This window comes from Pristis pectinata, chromosome 43 (genome assembly GCF_009764475.1).
Source record: "Pristis pectinata isolate sPriPec2 chromosome 43, sPriPec2.1.pri, whole genome shotgun sequence".
NCBI classification, from domain to species: Eukaryota; Metazoa; Chordata; class Chondrichthyes; order Rhinopristiformes; family Pristidae; genus Pristis; species Pristis pectinata.
Genome location: NC_067446.1, coordinates 3,618,981 through 3,642,085, shown reverse-complemented (window position 1 = coordinate 3,642,085; position 23,105 = coordinate 3,618,981). Strand labels below are relative to the sequence as shown.

Genomic DNA, 23,105 nt, shown 5'->3' with positions numbered 1-23,105 from the left:
GTAACCCACTCCCAGGGGTCTGTTATTCTATATATAAACACCCCGAACCCCTGGATCAAACCCCAGCCTGTAACCCACTCCCAGGGATCTGTTATTCTATATATAAACCACCCCGCCCCGAACCCCTGGATCAGATCCCAGCCTGTAAACCACGCCCGGGGATCTGTTATACTATATATAACCCCCCCTGACCAGATCCCAGCCTGTAATCCACTCCCAGGGATCTGTTATTCTATATATAAACCCCTCGAACCCCTGGATCAGATCCCAGCCTGTAACCCACTCCCGGACACCTGTTATTCTATATATAAACCCCCCAAACGCCTGGATCAGATCCCAGCCTGTAACCCACTCCCGGGGATCTGTTATTCTAGATATAAATCCCCCTGACCCCCTGGATCCGATCCCAGCCTGTAACCCACTCCCGGGGATCTGTTATTCTATATGTAAGCCCCCCGAACCCCTGGATCAGATCCCAGCCTGTAACCCACACCGACGGGAAGGATAAGCAGGGACAGATGGGGTGGTAAATAATCGCAGGCCCCATGAGCTGTGGTGGACATGACCTTTATTACACTGCAGTGGAAGGAACACTGATTACAGAACACTGACGACAGATTACTCGCACAGTGGTGCCAGGGTTGCTTTAGCTGAAGCATGGGGGATGTTGGGCAGAGGGGGGGTGGTGGTGGGGAGGGTTTTGGGGACGGACAGACAGCTGAAGCAAAACCTGGACTGCGGCAATGGGCAGGAGGTGCTGATGATGAGTGGGGTGGGGGAACAGGTTGGTCGCAGTGCAAGGGTGAGGGTCTGGGAATTGAGGCAGGGAGGTAGGGGGCAGGGCCTCGGTGGTGGGCGGAGGGGGTGGGGAGTTTCAGGGGCTGAGGGAGGGACCGATTTGTGGGCAGAGAGGAAATGGAGAGCGGGCGCAGGGGTGGAGAGGTGGAGGGGGAAGGGGTAGAGAGAAGGATGGGGGTACAGAGAGGGAGAGTAGGGAGGGAAGGGGAGAGAGAGGGAAGGAGGGGGAGAGAGGGAGGGAGGGGAAGAGGGAGGGAGGGAGAGAGGGAAGGGGGAGAGAGAGCAAGGGAAGGAGGGAGGAAGGAGGGGGGAGGGAAGGGGAGAGAGGGACGGAGGGGGAGAGAGAGGGACGGAGGGGGAGAGAGAGAGGGACGGAGGGGGAGAGCGAGAGGGACGGAGGGGGAGAGAGAGGGACGGAGGGGGAGAGAGAGGGACGGAGGGGGAGAGAGAGAGGGATGGAGGGGGAGAGCGAGGAACGGGAAGACGAGAGAGGGACGGAGGGGGAGAGAGAGGGACGGAGGGGGAGAGCGAGAGGGACGGAGGGGGAGAGAGAGAGGGACGGAGGGGGAGAGCGAGAGGGACGGAGGGGGAGAGAGAGGGACGGAGGGGGAGAGAGAGAGGGACGGAGGGGGAGAGCGAGAGGGACGGAGGGGGAGAGAGAGAGGGACGGAGGGGGAGAGAGAGAGGGACGGAGGGGGAGAGCGAGGAACGGGAAGACGAGAGAGGGACGGAGGGGGAGAGAGAGGGACGGAGGGGGAGAGTGAGGGACGGAGGGGGAGAGCGAGGAACGGGAAGACGAGAGAGGGACGGAGGGGGAGAGAGAGGGACGGAGGGGGAGAGGAGGAGAGAGGAGGTTGGAGGAGGGGAAAAGGGGAAGAAAGTGGGAGCGGTGGGAGAGGGGAAAGGTGGATCGGGGGAAAGAGAGGAGGGAGAATGGAGAGAGGGGATAACGGGGGAGGAGAGAGAGAGGGTTGGGGGAGAGCAGGGTCGGGGTAGAGGGGGAACGGAGGGAACAAGCTTGGCGGTGTTTGGTCCCAGGGGGTTCTGGGTTGAGAGGGCGGACTGTGGGTGGGAGGGGGAAGGGATGGCAGTGGTCCCCGAGGGGGGTGCTCAGCACTTGCCGGGGTGGGTCTGTCCCCCGCAACCATCACACCACCCCCCCCCCCCCCCCCCCCCACCATCAGCCGGACCCGAACCTCTCACCCGTCCCCCCCCATCCTCCCCCCACACCCCCGATGACACGGGCACGACCTCAGGCAGCGGTCAGGAGGAAGCAGGTCACTTGTCATGGTGGGAGATCGGCGGACAGTCGGCATCTGTGGGGGGAGGAAGGAGAGGGAGGAAGGTCAGGAACAGCCATGCTGCCTCAATTCCACCCGCATTCCTCTCCCCACCCTCGATTCACCCCCACCCACCCGCCCCCGGTCTCTCCGCCCCTCCTGACCCCAAGGGAAGGGGCGAGAGGAGGTCTGGAGGAGTCACGGCTCTTGCTACCGAGGGAAACGGTCTCCTGGTGACAGAGTGTCTCCACCTTGCTCGGCTCTCCCGCAGCGCGGCGCTTCCTCCTCCCCGCCCCTCCCTCGGCACTCCCTCCTCCCTGTCCCTCCCGTGGCGCTCCCTCCTACAGCACTCCTCCCCGTCCCTCCCGTGGCGCAGCACTCCCTCCTCACCACCCCTCCCACAGTGCGACGTTCCCTCCTCACCGCCCCTCCCATGAGATGAGAATGTAGTTGGCACAGCTAGTAAGTTTGCAGCTGACACCGGAATCGGTGGTGTGGTGGACGGTGAGGGAGGCTGTCTCAGGTTACACCAGGATCTGGATCAACTGGGGAAATGGGCCAAGGAGCGACAGATGGAGTTTAACTCAGACAAGTGTGAGGTGGTGCATTTTGGGAAGTTAAACCAGGGCAGGACTTTCATAGTGAATGACCTTACCCTGGGGAGTGTTGTAGAACAGAGGGACCCAGTGGTAGAGATACACGGTTCCCTGAAAGTAGGGACACAGGTAGACAGGGCAGTGTAGACGGCATTCGGCACGCCAGCCTTCATCAGTCAGGGCACCGAGTACAAGAGTCGGGACGTCCCATTACAGCTGTACAGGAGACCGCAGTTGGAGTGTTGGGCGCAGTTCCGGTCGCCCAGCTACAGGGAGGACGTCACTGAGCCGGAGAGGGTGCGGGAAAGATTCACCGGGACATTGCCGGGACCGGAGAGCTCGAGTTATAAGGAGAGGCCGGACAGGCCGGGACTGTTTTCCCTGGAGCGGAGGAGGCTGAGGGGCGACCTGATGGAGGTTTATAACATCATGAGGGGGCATAGAGAAGGTGGGCGGTCACTGTCTATATCCCCCTCCAGGGTTGGGGAGTCTAAAACTAGAGGGCACAGGTTTAAGGTGAGAGGGGAAAGATTTAAAGGGGCAAGTTTTTCACCCAGAGGGGGGTGGGTGTGTGGAACGAGCTGCCAGAGGAAGTGGTAGAGTGGGGTACAGTTACAGCACTGGGACAGGTACGTGGAGGGGAAAGGTTTAGAGGGTTATGGGCCACACGCGGGCAAATGGGACAGGCTTAGATGGGAACCTTGGTCGGCATTGGACCAGTTGGACTGAAAGGTCTCAGTGCTATATCGCTCGATGACCCTATGCTCAGCATTGGCGGTGGTGAACGTGTCCACTTACCCAAGGGTGCCTGCGTTCTGGGGCTTTATGTGAGTGCTGGTCAGTCACTTCGGTTCTGGATGAGCTGGCAGATGGCTTGAACCACCTCCACTGTGGTCCCCATCCCACCAATATCCGGAGTGTGAAGCTGCAAACACACAGAGAGTCCAGGGACAGCAGGGGTTAGGTGTGCAGTGAAGCTCCCTCCGCAAAGTCCCGTCACACACTCCCGGGGTCGGACACAGGGTGAAGCTCCCCCCGCACCGTCCCGTCACACACTCCCGGGGTCAGACACAGGGTGAAGCTCCCTCCGCACCGTCCCGTCACACACTCCCGGGGTCAGACACAGGGTGAAGCTCCCTCCGCACCGTCCCATCACACACTCCCGGGGTCAGACACAGGGTGAAGCTCCCCCCGCACAGTCCCATCACTCACGCCCAGGGTCAGACACAGAGTGAAGCTCCCTCTACACCGTCCCATCACACATTCCTGGGGTCAGACACAGGGTGAAGCTCCCTCCACACCGTCCCATCACACTCCCGGGGTCAGGCACAGAGTGAAGCTCTCTCTATATGTCAGGGTGGGAAAGGCATCAAGTGCAGAGTTGGACAGTGTGTGGGTTGCGAGGGATGTAGAGATTCAGACACAGTATTCACAGCTGGATTTTGACAGAAGAATCGGCTTGAGAAATCCTGGCTTAATCTCACTGTCAGAGATACACACATCCATCACATACACAGCGGCAAACCACCCAGCTAATCCAGGAACCGTGGTACAGGAAAAGGGGAAGTACGAGTCACTCACCCGGTGTTCATTCATGGTCACCATTACAGCGTTTCGGATCAAACTGGCAAAACTGTGGAGCCTTGGGAAGAGAAAGAGACAAAGGAAGAGGTGTGTTACAATAACAAAGCAATATGAAGAGGGAGCAGGTATAGAGAAGCGGTATCCCCTGGATCAGATCCCAGCCTGTAACCCACTCCCGGGGACCTGTTATTCTATATATAAACCCCCCGAACCCCTGGATCAGACCCCAGCCTGTAACCCACTCCCGGGGGTCTGTTATTCTATATATAAACCCCCTGAACCCCAGATCAGATCCCAGCCTGTAACCCACTCCCGGGGATCTGTTATTCTATATATAAACCCCCCGAACCCCTGGATCAGACCCCAGCCTGGAACTCCTCGATAAGTGTCGTACCCGAGGTGGTCGAGCATGAGGCAGCTTGCCAGCAGCATGGCGGTAGGATTGGCGATGTTCTTGTTGCTGATACTCTTGCCTGTGTTCCTTGTACCCTGTGGATAGTGAACGGTGGATGCTCCGGTCAGCAGTTACCGTGACAGGAGCCCTGGATGTTTTTGGCGCGGTGGAGCGGAACGGCGTCTCGTGCTCGCACTGTTGGATCGCATTCAGACTGAAACACCCTGTCACCTTGCTCTCGTGGCTAAAAGTACAGGTTGTGAGGGCACAGCTGGGCCCCGCGGTGAACAACGCCACATCTGTTGTGATGCAGATGTTGGTACAGATGTAGAGGTAGTTGATGCACACACTCTCACTGTGGATTGCTGGGGGATACTGTTCATCAGGTACAATGCCTTGGGGCAAAGTGTGGCGCTCCCTTCTCACCACCTCTCCTACAGTGCGACGCTCCCTCCTCAGCGCCCCTCCTGCAGCACAGCGCTCCCCCCTTACCGCCCCTCCTGAAGCGTGGAGCTCCCTCCTCACCGCCCCTCTTGCGGCACAGTGCTCCCTCCTCGCCACCCCTCCCACAGCACCGCACTCCCCTCCTCGCCACCCCTGCCTCAGCACGGCGCGGCACTCCCTCCTCACCAACCCTGCCTCAGCGCGGCACTCCCTCCTCGCCGCCCCTCCCGTAGCACGGCGCTCCCTCTTCCCTCCTCACCATCCCTCTGACAGCGCGGCACTCCCTCTTCCCTCCTCACCGCCCCTCCCTTGCTCCTAGATAGAACTGGTAACCGTTGACCATTATCCGCTCACCGTTTCGAAGACGGCGTAGTCCTTGCCGTAGTTAGCACCGGGAGCCAGCCCCGGACCTCCCACCAGCCCAGCACAGACGTTGCTCACTACGTTCCCATACAGGTTGGGCATCACCATCACATCGAACTGTTGTGGCTTGGCCACGAGCTGCGGGGAGAGCAGAAAGGCCGGGGAGGCTGTGGTCAACACGCCTGGTCCGTCCAACCCCTCCCCTCCTCTCCTGTCCACACCCAACCACTCAGGAGCACCTTGGCACCCCATCTCTGCCACCCCCACTGTCAGGCGATGGGCTGAGTGGTCAGGATTGTGTAGGGGCCGGAGGGCATAACAGAGAATTGAAGGGGTGTAGGGGAGGGGTAGGGGTGGTTACAGAGATGGGGAGGAGTGTGGGGGCTGGAGGGTGTCACAGAGACGGGGAGGGGTGTAGGGGCTGGACAGGATCACAGAGACGGGGAGGAGTGTAGGGGCCGGAGGGGGTCACGGAGACGGGGAGGGATGTAGGAGCTGGAGGGGGTCATGGAGACGGGGAGAGGTGTAGGGGCCGGAGGGGATCCCAGAGACAGGGAGGGGTACACGTACTATGTTAATCCACCCTTGTTCCCATACCCCTTCACACTGGATCATGTGTGAGGTGGGACGGGTGGGGAGGGGCGGAAGGAGGCAGTGGGAGGGAGACCTCTCCTCAACTCCTGGCCAACATTCCCACCTTGTCTAACTTGCCAACAGCCTGGTTCGATCTCTCCAAGCCCCCTCTGTGCCAAAGGAAAGGGACCATCATCCTGGCGAGAATTCATCCATGATCCCGGAGGATTGAGTCGGTGGCCCACTCCTACACCCACCCCGCGTTCCCCGGGACACGCGTACCTGCATTGTGGTGTTGTCAACAATCATGCTGTCGAACTTGATGTCAGGGTAACCAGCCGCCACCTCCTTGCAACACTGAAGGAAGAGTCCGTCCCCAAGCTTCCTGAAAGGTAACGAGGTGTTGGGGTGAGGTGGGGTGCGGCGGGTGGGGTGGGGAGGGGGTGTGTGTTGGAGGGGTGGGAGACCATCTGCACCATCTCCCTCCACACCTCTCCTCCGATAGGTTCAGCAGTTACTTTAAAGTCAGCCTGTTCCGTCCCCTACATCTCTCCCCTCCCCTACACCCCTCCCCGTCTCCGTCACCCCCTCCCTCCCCTACACCCCTCCCCCTCCTACACCCCTCCCCGTCTCCGTCACCCCCTCCCTCCCCTACACCCCTTCCCGTCTCCGTCACCCCCTCCCTCCCCTACACCCCTCCCCATCTCTGAATCCCCTCCCTCCCCTACACCCCTCCCCATCTCCATCACCCCGTCCCTCCCCTACACCCCTCCCTGTCACTGTGACCCCATCGCTCCCCTACACCCCTCCCATCTCCATGAACCCCTCCCTCACTTACACCCCTCCCCGTCTACGTGACTCCCTCCCTCCCCTACACCCCTCCCCGTCTCCGTGACCCCCTCCCTCCCTGACACCTCTCTCCGTCTCCGTGACTCCCTCCCTCCCCTACACCCCTCCCCGTCACCCCCTCGCTCCCTCTGGCGGGCGTGGCTGAGGGGTTCCCCCATACTCACATGATGTTGGCCTTGTGCACGGCAGTGACCCTCTCCCTGCCCCGCGCCCGGGCCACTTGGAAGGCGTATTCCGCGATCCTGAGTGAGTTGCGCTTGGTGATTATCTTGAGGCTCTCCACCACCCCGGCCACGCTCTGTCGGAGAACGCCGTGATTCAGTGAGGGCGTGGTGGCAGGCCACTGACCGTGACACAGCAAGATCCCACCAACAGTGGGTTAGGGTTGTCAGTGTGTCTAAGAGCGTCCCACCAAGACGCTCTCAGACACACACACACTAAAGCGCTCTCAGACATACAGACACTAAGACGCTCTCAGACACACACACACAAAGACACTCTCAGACTCACACACACAAAGATACTCTCAGACACACACTAAGACACTCTCTCTCACACACACACACACACACACACACTCAGAGATAAACATAGACTCGCGCTCAAACATACTAAGACACTCTCAAACACACAGACACTCACTCAGACACACACATACACACAGAGAGGCACACAAACACAACACAGACACAGGATACTTGGGCGTTACAAGTGCACTGACGCAAACAGAACGCCTGTTCATGGCACACACTCAGTGATACAAACAGCTCGCGTGTGCAAGAGAAGGCCCCTGCACACACCTCCATAAACAGGACAGCACGCCGGAATAGGTTCACACACACACACACACACACACACACACACACCAACAGCTCACTGGTGGGAGACTGACACGGAGCACTCCACAACGGTGTGGCCGTTTGCAGACGCTCCCCGCCTTGCCAGCGCTCTGTCACACTCAGAGTTTGGGTGGGGGGGAGGGGAGTGGTGAGCTTGCCCTGGCAGCACCCACCTCGTGCTCCAGGTTGCTGTATTCCCCCTCGGTGTTCTCCCGGATGATCAGGATGTCGATGCCCTGGTGCCTGGTCAGCACACCAGGCAGGCTGCGGCAGTGGATGACGTTAGCGTAGAGGTCCAGGCTTGTCCTACCGTCAGCCAGTGAGTGGGGGAGAGGGAGAGGTTAGAGGCTTGGAGTAACGACGCAGGACAGTCACAACACCCAGAGTATCATCTGTTATATACCGTTGGGATCAGACCCCAGCCTGTAGCCCACTCCCAGGGACCTGTTATTCTATATATAAACCCCCTGAACCCCTGGATTAGATCCCAGCCTGTAACCCACTCCCGGGGATCTGTTATTCTATATATAAACCCCCCAAACCCCTGGATCAGATCCCAGCCTGTAACCCACTCCCAGGGACCTGTTATTCTATATATAAACCCCCTGAACCCCTGGATCAGATCCCAGCCTGTAACCCACTCCCGGGGATCTGTTATTCTATACATAAACCCCCTGAACCCCTGGATTAGATCCCAGCCTGTAACCCACTCCCGGGACCTGATATTCTATATATAAACCCCCTGAACCCCTGGGTCAGACCCCAGCCTGTAACCCACTCCTGGGACCTGATATTCTATATATAAACCCCCTGAACCCCTGGGTCAGACCCCAGCCTGTAACCCATTCCCGGGGACCTGTTATTCTATATATAAACCCCCCGAACCCCTGGATCAGATCCCATCCTGTAACCCACTCCCAGGGACCTGTTATTCTATATATAAACCCACACTTACCGTAGCAGATTGTTGCTGGACTTGTGTGACGGAGGCATGTTGTGGTTGGTTTCAATGTTACCTGCGATGAACACACAGCAGAGTTAGGAAACACACATCTATGGGACAGCTCCCTATGGCTAACGGTGTGGTGAAATCTGGGAAAATCGTTGAATGGGAATCTCCACCTGCTACTTTCAGTGTCACGTGAGATGATGGGACAGTGGGAGTGAATGGGAGGGGGTGGGGTCCCATTGGGAGTGCGGCCAGTGGGAGTGGATGGGAAGAGGTCTGCTCTGTGGGGATTGTGCCCAGTGCTACTCCTGGCATGGCCGCCTCTCTCACCCTTTAGCGCCACGCGGTTCCTCCGGATGGCTGTCAACGCGCCCTCGATGCTGGCCGTGTTGTCTAGGGAAGGATGCACGTGCACCACCTCGAAATCGACCGGGACACACGCACACCTGGAGCGGGAGAGAGAAGGTCAGAAAGAGGGGAGCCGGAACCCTCCCACCCCATTCTCCATGTTGACCTTGGCTTCACTTTCCTGCTCTTGCATTTCCCTTCCTTCCCGGAATACCTTTGGATGTATTAACTCAGCAACTGAGCCTCTCGGGGAGAGGATTGCAGAGACTTCCCACCCTCTTCTCATCTCTGAACAGCCGCACTTGGGACTACTGTGTGCATTTCCGGTTGCCTCCATTACAGGCAGGACGCAGAGGCTCTGGAGCGGGTGGAGAGGGTGTGGAGAGGTTCACCAGGACGCTGCCTGGATTAGAGGGGCATGAGTTACAAGGAGAGGTCGGACAGACTTGGTTTGTTTTCTCTGGAGCGGCGGAGGCTGAGGGGAGACCTGATAGAGGTTTATAAAATTAAGATAGTGTGAGAGCGAGAGCGAGAGAGAGAGAGAGAGAGAGAGAGAGAGAGAGAGAGAGAGGGAAGAGAGAGAGAGAGAGTAAATGAGTGTCTATTTCTCCAGGGTAGAAATGTCTGATACTACAGGACATGCATAAGAGAGGGGGAAGGCTTAAAGGAAATGTGCGGGGCAAGTTGTTTAACACAGAGAGTGGTGGGTGCCTGGAATGCACTGTCAGGGGTGGGGGTGGAGGCATTCAAGAGGCTCTTAGATAGGCATGTGGATGTGCAGAGAATGGAGACGGGCATTGTTGGATATTGGACGTGAATAGAATATGGACAATTCTACTGATTTTAATATGTGGAGAAGGATAGGACAGGTCCACGGGTCAGGCTCCCAAACTGGAGCAGGGCTAATTTTGAGGGAATTAGGCAGGATCTAGCAGAGGTCAATTGGGTGAGCCTGTTTGAAGGGAAAGGAATGAATGGCAAGTGGGAGGCTTTTAAGAGGGTGATATCAGGAGTCCAGGCGCAGCATGTTCCTGTTATCATGAAGGGTAAACCTGCAATGTTTAGGAACTCTTGGCTGATGAGAGATATTGAGGCTCTGGTCAAGAAAATGAAGGAAGCATTAAAGAGGTCGGGGACGAGTGAATCCCTTGATGACTATAGAAAGACTACGAATACTTTTAAGAGGGAAATCAGGAGGGCAAAGAGAGGGTATGAGATGGATCTGGCAGGGAAGGTTAAGGATAAATCCCAAGAGGTTCTATAGTTACATAAAGAGTAAAAGGGTGGCTGGGGAGAGAGTGGGTCCCCTGAGAGATCAGCAGGGGTGCCGACGTCTCAAGCTACAGGAGATGGGTGGGATTTATAATGAATATTCCTTCTCGGTGTTTACTGATGAGAAAATCGTGGTTGCTCAACGTGGTGTTTAAGAGGCTTTTAGACAGGCACACGAGCATGCCGGGAACAGAGGGATGTGGATCATGTGCAGGCGGAAGGGATTTATCATAGAACATAGAACAGTACAGCACAATACAGGCCCTTCGGCCCTCAGTGTCATGCTGACCTTTAAACCTCGCCTAAGACTATCTATATTTTAAATTTCTCCATATGCTTATCTAGCAACCTCTTGAATCTGACCAATGTACCTGCCTCCACCACCGCCCCAGGCAGCGCATTCCATGCCCCAACCACTCTCTGGGTAAAGAATCTTCCTCTGATATCTCCCTTGAACTTCCCACCCATTACTTTAAAGCCATGCCCTCTTGTATTGAGCATTGGTGCCCTGGCAAAGAGGCGCTGGCTGTCCACTCTATCTATTCCTCTTAATATTTTGTACACCTCTATCATGTCTCCTCTCATCCTCCTCCTCTCCAAAGGGTAAAGCCCTAGCTCCTTCAGTCTCTCCTCATAATGCACACTCTCTAAACCAGGCAGCATCCTGGTGAATCTCCTCTGCACCCTTTCCAACACCTCCACATCCTTCCTATAACGAGGCGACCAGAACTGGACACAGTACTCAAAGTGTGGTCTGACCACATGAATTTAGTTTAATTAAACAGATTTAGTTTAATTCGGCATGGTGTCCAGCGCTTGGGGAAAGAATTCCGAAGATTTCCCATCCTCTGGGTGAAGGAATTGTGGGTCCATTCCTCTGCTGTTCTGTGACCCCTTTTATTCTATGCCCCACTGGTCCTAGCCGGGGGAAAAACACCCTCCCTGCATTCACCCTCTCTGGAATTTCAACGGGATCTCCTCTTGTTGCTCTACGCCCCAGGGAGGGCAGGGCTGGTCTGCCTGACCTCTGGTCATGGGTCAGACCCTCCCTTCCCAGGAATTGATCCGGTGAACCTTCGCTGCACTTCCCTTACCACGGGTCTGGTCCCTCCTCGGGTGGGCAGACCAGACCCGTTCACGGTACTCTGGGTGACACTATTACGGCGCCAGCAACCCGGGTTCAATTCCGGCTGCTGCCTATGAGGAGTTTGTACGTTCTCCCCGCGTCTGCGTGGGTTTCCTCCGGGTGCTCTGGTTTCCTCCCACATTCCAAAGGCGTACGGGTTAGGAAGTTGTGGGCATGCTATGTTGGCACCGGAAGAGTGGCAACACTTGCGGGCTGGCCCCAGAACACTGCAAAGATGCATTTCACTGTGGGTTTCGATGTACATGTGACTAATAAAGAGATCTTATCTTAAATAATGGGAAAATCAAGAAGGAAATGCAGGAGTGGTAAGACTGAAAATGCTTGAAGCACTCGGCAACTTTGGAAAAACAGTTAATGTTTCGGGTTGAAGACTCTTTGCAAGATCCCAGCCTGTTTAATCCCCTGGAGCAAGATGTTCTCAAATCCTTCTGCAATAAAGGCCAGAGTTTCATTTGCTTTCTAAATGCTTGCATTACCAGCATGGTACCAGGATACTGCCTGGTTTGGAGAGTATGAGGAGAGACTGAGGGAGCTGGGGCTTTACTCTTTGGAGAGAAGGAGGATGAGAGGAGACATGATAGAGGTGGACAAAATATTAAGAGGAATAGATAGAGTGGACAGCCAGCGCCTCTTTCCCAGGGCACCGATGCTCAGTACAAGAGGGCTTGGCTTTAAAGTAATGGGTGGGGAGTTCAAGGGAGATATCAGAGGGAGGTTTTTTACCCAGAGAGTGGTTGGGCCATGGAACGCGCTGCCTGGGGCGGTGGTGGAGGCAGGTACATTGGTCAAATTCAAGAGACTGCTAGATAAGCATATGGAGGAATTTAAAATCGAGGGATATGTGGGAGGAAGGGGTTAGATAGTCTTAGGCGAGGTTTAAAGGGCAGCACAACATTGTGGGCCGAAGGGCCTGTATTGTGCTGCACTGTTCTAATGATTTCCATCCCTTGTTGACAAGCACACACACCCAGCTCCCCCGGAACATCGACTTCTTTCTGTCTCTTGCCACCGACAGTCATAGCGTCACACAGCACGGGAACAGGCTGTTCAGCCCAACTGGTCCATGGTGACCATCTAAGCCAGTCCCACTTGCCCGCATTTGGCCTGTATCCCTCTAAACCTTTCCTATTCATGTAGCTGTCCAAGGGTCTTCTAAATGTTGTTAATGTACCTGCCTCACCCACTTCCTCTGGCAGCTCGTTCCATTTACGGACCACCCTCCGGGTGAAAAAGTTGCCCCTCAGGTTCCTATTAAATCTCTCCCCTCTCACCTTAAACCTGTGCCCTCTGGTTCTTGATTCCCCAACCCTGGGGAAAAGACTGTGTGCATTCGCCCTATCGATGCCCCTCAGAGTTCTGGACGTTATTCCAAATAATGCTCCCAGACACTTTTAATTCTAGTAAGATTATTTAGTATATTGATAGATTTTCCAATGAAGCAGGTAAGTTCAAGAGAGCGTGGGTACTGGGTTTCTGGGGGGTGTGGTGAAAGGGAGACGGGTCCCGGTGAGTTTATAGGAAGCGGGGAATGGGGTCCTGGTGAGTGGGAAACGTCCATTGTATGGGTTGGATCCATTGGGAGTGCGGACGGTGGGAGTGGACGGGAAGGGGTGGGGTCCCATTGGGAGTGCGGACGGTGGGAGTGGACGGGAAGGGGTGGGGTCCCATTGGGAGTGCGGACGGTGGGAGTGGACGGGAAGGGGTGGGGTCCCATTGGGAGTGCGGACGGTGGGAGTGGACGGGAAGGGGTGGGGTCCCATTGGGAGTGCAGACGGTGGGAGTGGACGGGAAGGGGTGGGGTCCCATTGGGAGTGTGGACGGTGGGAGTGGACGGGAAGGGGTGGGGTCCCATTGGGAGTGCGGACGGTCGGGGTGAATGGGAAGGGGTGGGGTCCCATTGGGAGTGCAGACGGTGTGAGTGACTGGGAAGAGGTGGGGTCGTTCAGAATTCTTTCCACCAAGACACTATTTACACAAGAAATGAGATTGATGGAAAATGTAGACCATTCAGCCCATCATGCCTGTGCCTGACCCCAGCTGTCTGCATTGTGTCCCGAGCCCTAGCTTCTAGCCCACTGCAGGAGACACGGGCACTCACCTGAACACGTCCCTGACGTGCGCCATCAGTTCGGGGCCGATTCCGTCCCCTGGGATCATGGCCACCGTGTGTCGGCCTCCGTACTTGGCTGGGGGTGGCTGTGGGAAGGAGAGAGAGCACGGTCAGTGGGGGAGGGGCCACCAGAAGGAGCTCCGTGTGCAAGGAAACAGGCCAGATTCTGGGGAAGTCACGGAGATGTGAGGCAAGACTGTCGGCCCAGAGTTTCCTCACCCATCTTAGCTTTCTGACACCTGAACTTACTGACGGATGTCCCTCAGTCCCTGCCTCTCAGGGGGAGATCCGCACACTGACTGGTGTCCCTCAGTCCCTGCCTCTCAGGGAGAGGTCCGTACACTGACTGGTGTCCCTCAGTCCCTGCCTCTCAGGGGGAGATCTGTACACTGACCGGTGCCCCTCAGTCCCTACCTCTCAGGGGAGATCTGTACACTGACCAGTGTCTTTCAGTCCCTCCCTCTCTCTCAGGGGGAGATCTGTACACTGACCGGTGTCCCTCAGTCCCTGCCTCTCAGGGGGAGATCTGTACACTGACCGGTGTCCCTCAGTCCCTACCTCTCAGGGGAGATCTGTACACTGACCAGTGTCTTTCAGTCCCTCCCTCTCTCTCAGGGGGAGATCTGTACACTGACCGGTGTCCCTCAGTCCCTACCTCTCAGGGGAGATCTGTACACTGACCGGTGTCTCTCAGTCCCTCACTCTTGGGGTAGGATATCACAGACCAGTGGACGAGGGACTAATTGGAGACACCCCATCACGTATAAGTAGAGTCTCCTGACATTCTCACCACCAGTTACACGAGCCGACAGAGTTCACCACAGCCGTGTTGTAGCTGCGTTTGAAAGATGATACTTATTATACTTACTATTGTTTGGTCAGTCTGGGCGAGAGGGAGGCCAGAAAAGGAAAAGGAAAAAAAAAGTTAATCAAATGCACAAGCAACCGGCAAAATCCCATTCCCGGGAGCCTGTTCCAGGGGAAAATGGTACTCCGGGGTGGGGGTTTGCACTGGTCTGGATGGACAGACGGACAGACGACCGGGCCAGTGAAGAGGAAAGGTCCTGCGTCGGAATGCAGGCCAGCATGTTGCATAGCAATCGCTGAGTGTAATCTGTGGGAGTGTGGACGGTGGGAGTGAGCGGGAAGGGGTGGGGTCTGTTGGGACTGTACGAAAGAGGGTCAGTCGACAAACAATGAGAGAGCATCAGACAGAGAGGGGCTGCACGGGTTAGCTGAGGAAAGGGTGGGCTGCAGTAGGGTTAGGCTCAGTGTTAAATCGAGGAGGAGCAGCCTGTGCCTTGGGTTAGAAAATGTGTTCATACAAGGTGATCGAAAGCCTGAGGAAAGGTGTGTAAGGGCCGGAGGGGGTCACAGAGACGGGGAGGGGTGTCGGGGAGGGTCACAGAGACAGGGAGGGGTGTTGGGGCTAGAGGGGGTCACCGAGTTGGGGAGGGGTGTAGGGGCTGGAGGGGGTCACAGACATGGGGAGGGGTCGTAGGGGCCAGAGGGGGTCACAGGGATGGGGAGGGGTGTCGGGTAGGGAGGGGGGTCAGAGACGGGGTGTAGGGGCCGGAGGGGGTCACAGAGACGGGGAGGGGTGTAGGGGAGGGGGGGGGTCACAGAGACAGGGAGGGGTGTTGGGGAGGGAGGGGGTCATAGAGATGGGGAGGGGTGTAGGGGAGGGAGGGGGTCACAGAGACGGGGAGGGGTGTCGGGTAGGGAGGGGGGTCAGAGACGGGGTGTAGGGGCCGGAGGGGGTCACAGAGATGGGGAGGGGTGTTGGGGAGGGAGGGGGTCACAGAGATGGGGAGGGGTGTAGGGGAGGGAGGGGGTCACAGAGAGGGAGGGGATCACGGGGACGGGGTGGGGTGTGGAGGCCGGAGGGGGTCACAGAGACGGGGAGGGGTGTAGGGGAGGGAGGGGTCATTGAGACTGGGAGGGGCAAGGGCAGGGCGGATTGTGAGGCTTTGGGTTGGGGAAGTGGGGTGAGGGTGGGGGGGCAGTGACTGTGTTGGGAAGCTGGGCCGTGAAGCGTCAGCAGACAGTCGCAGTCTGAAGCAGTCCGCATGGTGAGAGCCTCTCTCCGGAGCCAGCCCAGCCTGAGCGCCCACCACCGAGCCCCACCAACCAACAAGAGCCCGTGCACCAGCTGCCAACAGGTTTAGCATAGGGGCGCGAGGAGTGGATTGCCTGCGGCGATTTCTGTCGTCCCGTCACCAGAGTGGTTGAAGCGGGGTGGTGGGGTGGGGGGGGAGGGCGTGAGGAAACTTACAACGAAAGCCGAAAGCCTTCGGTGACTGGACGCGGCGGCACTCGGAACCTGGAGCACAAAATGAGGAAGGGTTAGCGCCACCAAACATGTGCCCGGCTCCAACCTTTGGCGCTTCCTGCCCGCAACGTTTCACCGGCTGCGGAGATGTTCCCGCCGCGAGTTTCTCCCACCACTGCAATGGGTGCTTCTTTCCGGCATCTCCGCACTCTGGAGCGGTGGGAAAAGGGCCACTCAGCCCATCGGGGTTGATTATTGTTCTTGTTATTGACTTTTACCTGTACTGTTATTGTTTTTACCTGCACTACCTCAATGCACTCTGTACTAACTCAATGTAACTGCACTGTGTGATGAATTGACCTGTACGATCGGTTTGCAAGACAAGTTTTTCACTGGACCTCGGTACGTGACAATAATAAACCAATAGCAATCTATAAATTCACCGATGACACCGCTGTTGTTGGCAGAATCTCAGACGGCAATGGGGAGGCGTACAGGAGTGAGATAGATCGGCTGGTTGAGTGGTGTTGCAACAACAACCTCACACTCAACGTCAGCGAGACCAAGGAACTGACTGTGGACTTCAGGAAGGGGAAGTCGGGAGAACACACACTGGTCCTCACTGAGGGGTCAGCGGTGGAAAGGGGGAGCAGCTTCAAGTTCCTGGGCGTTGACATCTCAGAGGATCTGTCCTGGGCCCAACACATTGATGCAATCACAAAGAAGACACGCCAGCGGCTCGACCGTTAGGAGTTTGAGGAGATTCCAGACATCACCAGAAACTCTTGCAAATTTCTACAGATGGACAGTGGAGAGCGTTCTGACCAGTTGCATCACTGCCTGGTACGGAGGTTCCAACGCGCAGGAGGCTGCAGAGGGTTATAGACTCAGCCAGCTCCATCACGGGCACAACCCTCCCCGCCATCGAGGACATCTTCAAGAGGCGATGCCTCAAGAAGGTGGCATCTGTCACTGAGGACCCTCACCACCCGGAACATGCCCTCTTCTTGTTACTACCATCGGGGAGGAGGGACAGGAGCCTGAAGACCCACACTCAACAATTCAGGAACAGCTTCTTCCCTCCGCCATCACATTTCTGAACGGTCCATGAACCCATGAACACTCCCTCGTTATTCCTCTTTCGCATTATTTATTTATTTTGTGGCTTGTAGTAACTTTTATGTTTTCCACTGGACTGCTGCTGCAAAACAACACATTTCACAACATATATCAGTAATAATAAACCGGATTCTAATTCACTGCCTCAAGAAGGCAAACATCCATCATCAAAGATCCATCAACACCCAGGCCGTGCCGTCTTTTCTCAGCTCCCATCGGGCAGGAGGTACAGAAGCCTGAAGTCCCCACACCACCAGGTTCAGGAACAGCGACTTCCCTTCAACCATTCGGTTCTTGAACCGACCGGCACAACCCTAATCACTGCCTCAGTACAGCAACACTGGGACCACTTTGATCACTTTGCACGAAAATAGACTTTTTTTTGTTATAATTGTGTTCTTTCTTGTAAAAAAAATTGTATAATTTCTGTTTAGTTTATGTTTTTCTTGTGAATGCTGCTTATCTGATGCTGTGTGCCTGTGATGCTGCTGCAAGTAAGTCTTTCATTGCATCTATGCACACATGGACTTGTGCACGTAACAACAAACTCGACTTTCATTGCAGATGCTGGAATCTGGATGCCGTTCGACCCGCTGTTCTTCCAGCAGATTGTTTGTTGTTATGTGCAATTTATATTAATTTAAATCTTTGTTAAGTTATAGTTAAGATACAAGATATTTATTAGTTACATGTACATCAAAACACACAGTGAAATGCGTCTTTTTGTGTTACTGAGAATGTGCTGGGGAGCAGCCTGCAAGTGTCGCCACGCTTCCGGCGCCAACGTAGCATTCCCACTGCTCCTAACCCATACATCTTTTTGTGGGAGGAAACTGGAGCTCCCAGAGGAAATCCACGCAGTGCACTGCTGCTGCTGCAAAATGCTAACTTTCCAGAAGCCCATAAGGGAAAGGAGCAGGGTTAGGGCATTCGGCCCATCAAGTTTGCTCCGCCATTCAATCATGGCTATCTTTTTTAACCCAGTGACTTGACCTCCACTGCCCTCTGTGACAACGGATTCCACAGATTCACTGCCCTCCGGCTGAAGAAATTCCTCCTCATCCCAGTTCTAAAGGGACGTCCCTTTATTCTGAGGCTGTGTCGTCACACTTATACCCTGGGTATGTATGCCACTTCAGTGGCTCTTGGGGTGTGGCGGGGGACAACAATAGTTGGGGCAGGGTATCTATTGGTATTGGTTTATTATAGCTAAATAATAAAATGTAGGCTAAAGAAATTCGGCACGTCCCCTTTGACACGCACCAACTTTTATCCATGCACCACAGAAAGCATTATATCTGGATGCATCACGGCTTGGTACGGCAACTGCTCTGCCCTGGACCGTAAGAACCCACAGAGAGTTGCAGACACAGCCCAGCACATCACAGAAACCGGCCTCCCCTCCATGGACTCTGTCTATACCTCTCACTGCCTTGGTGAAGCAGCCAGCATAATCAAAGACCCCACCCACCCGGATCATTCTCTCTTCTCTCCTCTCCCATTGGGCAGAAGATTCAGGGCCTGAGGGCACCTACCACCAGGCTCAAGGACAGCTTCTATCCCACTGTGATAAGACTATTGAACGATCCCCTTATACAATGAGATGGACTCTTGACCTCATAATCTACCTTCCACCTTATTGTCTACCTGCACTGCGCTTCCCTGTAGCTGAGACACTTTACTCCGCATCCTGTTATTGTTTTTACCTTGTACTACCTCAATGCACTCTGTACTACCTCAGTGTAACCGCACTGTGTAATGAATTGACCTGTCCGATCGGTTTGCAAGACAAGTTTTTCACTGGACCTTGGTACAAGTGACAATAATAAATCAATACCAATAAGACGGACTCTTGACCTCACAATCCACCTCATCGTGGCCCTTGCACCTTATTGTCTGCCTGCACTGCACTTTCTCTGTCGCTGTGACACTTTATTCTGCATTCTGTTATTGTTTTTACCCTGTACGACCTCAATGCACTGGGTAATCCAACGATTTGATCTGTATGGATGCTATGCAAGACAAGCCTCTCACTGCACCTCAGTACAAGTGACAACAATAACACCAATTCACCAATCCCCACAGCCTGAAATTGAGCAGGGACGCGGCCCCTTTAAGAGGGGACGCGGCCCCTTTAAGAGGGGACGCGGCCCCTTTAAGAGGGGACGCGGCCCCTTTAAGAGGCTCCCCCAACCGGCGCTCAGGCGCATGCGCGGCTCTGCGGCTGGGCGGGAGCCGCCTCAACGGTCGCCCCCTCCTCCTCCTCCTCCTCCTCCTCCTCCTCCCTCCGCCTCCCCTCCCCTCACCCCCGACCCGGCGGCCCGTCCCCCCCCCCAACCCTCCCTCCCCTTCACCTGGGCCGGCCTCCCGAAGGGGCTGCGAGCCGCCGCGCCCAACCACCGCCGCAGGAGGGGAGCCGCCGCCGCCGTCGCCATCGCCGCCGTCCCGGGTGCGGAAGCGCGCATGCGCCGCCGTCCCGGGTGCGGAAGCGCGCATGCGCCGCGCCCGCTGCACTCTGGGGGATGTAGTCCCCCCCGCTTGGTGCTGCGGAGCTCTGATCACGTGGGGCGGCCCTCCTCCCTCCCACAATCCCCTGCTCCGCCCGCTGCCCTCTGGGAGTTGTAGTTGTAGCCCACTGCCACCCTCCCACCCACAGAGACCATTCTGCCCTTTGCCGCCCTGCCAGCCCCCGGCGAGGGTGGCGGGAAACTCTCTCCGGCGTGGGGAAAGGAGGCCGTTCGGTCCGCTCAGCCCGTGCTGGCCCTTCGCAATTGCAAATCCCGCCTCCCCCCCACCCCCCCCCCCCCGGCCGCAGGCTCTTCGGCCCATCGGGTCCACCTAGACCACAAGGTGTAGGCGCAGAGTTAGGCCGTTCGGCCCGTCGAGTTTGCTCCACCATTCAGCCATGGTTGTCTGTTTGGTATTGTATTGGTATTGGTTTATTACTGTCACTTGTACCGAGGTCCTGTCCCATTTCAGCCCCACTCTCCTACCTTCTTTCGCACGATTTATTTCAAGGATCAAGTTACTTTATTATCATTCACCCATATGCTATAAAAACACATGGCGGAACGAAATGTCGTTTCCCCCAGACTCACACGACAGAGGACGTACGTAGAACAGAAGACATACAATAAACACAGACAAAAATCTGTGGAAGTACAAATAGTGCAAAAGACGGTATATACAGAATACAATTTAGTGCAGGGTTAGTGCAAAACCGAGTTCAACGGAGAAAATACAAAACTCAGTGTGTTGCACTAATTGTATAAACATGTTCAGCAGTAGCCAAAGTTCTTATACACCGCTGTGCAAACCAGGGCTTTTGAACACAACACAGAACAGTACAGCACAGGAACAGGCCCTTCGGCCCACAATGTCTGTGCTGACCGTGACGCCAAATTCACCTGATCCCTTCTGCGTGCACAATGTCCACATCCGTCCATTCCCTGCACATCCATGTACCTGTCTAACAGCCTCTTAAACCCCTCTATCGTATCTGCCTCCACCCCCACCCCTGGCAGCACACTCCAGGCACCCACCGCTCTCCGTGTAAAAAACTTGCCCTGCACATCTCCTTTCAACTTACCCCCCTCTCACCTTCAATGCACGCCCTCTGGTATTAGATATTTCCACCCTGGGGAAAAAGATACCAGCTGTCTCCTCTCTCTGTGCCTCTCATAATCTTATAAACCTCCATCAGGTCCCCCCTCAGCCTCCACCGCTCCAGAGAAAACAACCCAAGTCTGTCCAACCTCTCCACCTCTCCCCACAGCTCATGCTTTTTGACGCGGCATTTGTCCGAAACTGTCTCCAGGGTATTCAGGAGCCTGACAGCCTTGGGGGGGGGGTGGGGGGAAGAAAACTGTCATACAGTCTAGTGGTTCTGGCCCGGATGCTCCAGTAGCGCTTGCCAGATGGCAGTGGGGCAAATAGGTCGTGGGAGGGATGGGAAGGGTCATTCTGCAGACCTCGCGTGTGCTGTAGATGTCCAGGATGGAGGGAAGAGGTGCTCCGATGATCTTTCCAGCTGTAAAGACTTGCGGTCTGAGGTGTCACAGTTACCGAACCAGGCAGAGATGCAGCTGGTCAGGACACTCTCAATGGTACCCCCTATAGAATGTGGTGAGGGTGGGGGAGGGCAAGTTTGCTCAACTCAGCCGCCGTAAAAAGTGGAGACACTGCTGTGCCTTCTTGGCGAGGGAGGAGATGTTGGTTGACCAGGACAGATCGTCTGCTATATGTATTCCCAAGAACTTATAGCAGCTGACTCTGTACAATGGTGCCATTGAGGCACAGGGGTAAGTGGTCAGCCTGGGCCTTTCTAAGATCCACAATCATCACCCTTGTTTTGTCCACGTTCAAGGAGAGATTGTCGACTGAGCACCAATCCGCCAGCCTCGACACCTCCTCTCTGTAGGCTGTTTCATCGTTCCTGCTGACGAGGCCCACCACTGTTGTATCATCAGCAAACTTGAAGATATGGTTGGATCTTGAGCTGGGAGAGCAGTCATGGGTCGGCAGCGTGAACAGCAGTAGACTGAGCACGCTGAATTTGTAATTCATCGTAATTTTTTGGCTTTGCACTGTACTGCTGCTGCAAAAATAAATTTCACATCATCTAAGTCAATAATATTATTTCTGAAGAAGGGTCCCTGACCCAAAACGTTGACCGCCTGCTTTTCCCCACGGAAGCTGCCTGGCCTGCTGAGTTCCTCCAGCGTCGTCGTGTTTTTCATCTGGATTCCAGCCTCCGCAGTCCTTGGTTTCTCTAATTTTATTTTGATTCTGATTCCCCGTAACCCTTAACCCCCTTACCAATCAAGAACCTGTCGATCTCTGGCTTAAACTCACCCGATGATCGGGCCTCCCCCGCCCTCTGCGGCAACGGATTCCACGGATTCACCACCCCCCGGCTGAAGAAATTCCTCCTCATCCCAGTTCTAAAGGGACGTCCCTCCATTCCGAGGCTGTGCCCTCGGATCCCGGACTCTCCGGCTGACGGGAACAGACTCCCCACGTCCGCTCTATCCAGGCTTCTCAGTGTCCGGGAGGTTTCGATGAGATTATCCCCTCCTAATCCTTCTGAACTCCATCGAGTACGGGCCCAGAGACGTCAAACGCTCCTCGTACATGAGACCATTTGTACAGAACGTCCGCAGCAAGTCTTCGCTGACACCATTTACACTGATCCCAGTTTTATATTTTCCCTTGATTCCCCCTGACTCTTCCTCCAATATTTCAATAAATCTTACATTAATCCCAATTTTATTTCCCCGCCATCCCATTCCCGTCAAATCCTTCCCCTCCCCCAGATTCTACTCCTCACCCACACATAATTAACAGCAGCCGATTCACCCACCGTCCCCGCACGATATTGGGATGTGGGAGGGAACCGGAGCACCCGGGGGGTCACGGAGAGAACCCGGGGATTACAGGCAGTAGCGGAGGTCGGCATCGAACCCGGGTCTCCGGAGCTGTGAGGCGGCGGCCGTACCCGCTGCGCCACTCCACTGCCCTCGTTGCCGTGCTGTCTTCCACCAGTGAGTGCGTTTGAGTGTCGGTGTGTGGGTCAGGGTGTGTAAGTCTGACAGAGAGCGAGTGTGTCTGTGTCAGTGAGTGGGGTTAGTGTGGGTGTGTCTGTGAGTGTGCGTTAGTGTGAGTGTATCTGTGTCAGTGAGTGTGGGTGTAACTGTGTCTGTGATTATCTGTGTTAGTGTATCTCTGAGTGTATCTGTCAATAGTGTGGGTGTATCTGGGTTAGTGTGTCTCTGAGTGTAACTGTGTAAGTCAGAGTGGGTGTATCTGTGTCGGTGTGAGTGTGAATGTACCTGTGTCTGTGTGGGTGTATCTGTGTGAGCGTATCTGTCAGTGAGTGTGAATGTGTCAGTGTCAGTGTGGGTGTATCCATGTCTGTGAGTGTACCTGGGTTAGTGTGAGTGTGTCAGGACATCTGTGTGTGAGCATCTATCTGTGGATGAGAGTGTCTGTACGTGGGGGTGTGAGTGCATTTAGATTGTGTCTTCATGTAGGTTTGATGGGCAGTGTATACAAATGTGTTAAGGTACGTGTGTGTTTAAGAGTTGTGTACATGTGTTTAGAATGTGTACGTGTTCAGACCGTGCGTGTTCAGACTGTGTGTGTTCAGACTGTGTGTGTGTTCAGACC

General features: G+C 55.5%; 1 protein-coding gene across 2 annotated transcripts; it reads right to left on the bottom strand.

Annotated features, from left to right (window-relative positions):
• Window positions 1–1,985: 1,985 nt before the first annotated feature.
• idh3g (isocitrate dehydrogenase (NAD(+)) 3 non-catalytic subunit gamma) lies at window positions 1,986–19,401 on the bottom strand. 2 transcript variants are annotated; one of them, XM_052009099.1, is made up of 14 exons: window positions 19,292–19,401; window positions 15,822–15,869; window positions 14,415–14,429; window positions 13,535–13,632; window positions 9,000–9,115; window positions 8,676–8,736; window positions 7,894–8,026; window positions 7,046–7,179; window positions 6,315–6,417; window positions 5,451–5,597; window positions 4,653–4,747; window positions 4,256–4,316; window positions 3,473–3,599; window positions 2,003–2,114 (listed from the first exon to the last, which is right to left on the bottom strand). In XM_052009099.1, the coding sequence occupies exons 1-13, from the start codon at window positions 19,370–19,372 to the stop codon at window positions 3,513–3,515; spliced, it is 1,179 nt and encodes a 392-aa protein (XP_051865059.1). In that variant the 5' UTR covers window positions 19,373–19,401; the 3' UTR covers window positions 2,003–2,114; window positions 3,473–3,512. The 2 variants fall into 2 exon arrangements, with proteins under 2 accessions (XP_051865060.1, XP_051865059.1); XM_052009100.1 differs by lacking the exon at window positions 14,415–14,429 and having other exon boundaries at window positions 1,986–2,114.
• Between the last annotated feature and the right edge of the window lie 3,704 nt (window positions 19,402–23,105).

What these genes read in the sequence shown, in the direction of transcription:
- idh3g (XM_052009099.1), bottom strand. Translation starts at nt 19,372, where the DNA reads ATGGCGACGGCGGCGGCGGCTCCCCTCCTGCGGCGGTGGTTGGGCGCG. An exon ending in TCCAGCAACAATCTGCTACG is followed by an intron (nt 8,027 to 8,675) that starts GTAAGTGTGGGT and finishes GGCTGACGGTAG; the next exon opens with GACAAGCCTGGACCTCTACG. An exon ending in ACTACGCCGTCTTCGAAACG is followed by an intron (nt 4,748 to 5,450) that starts GTGAGCGGATAA and finishes CACTATCCACAG; the next exon opens with GGTACAAGGAACACAGGCAA.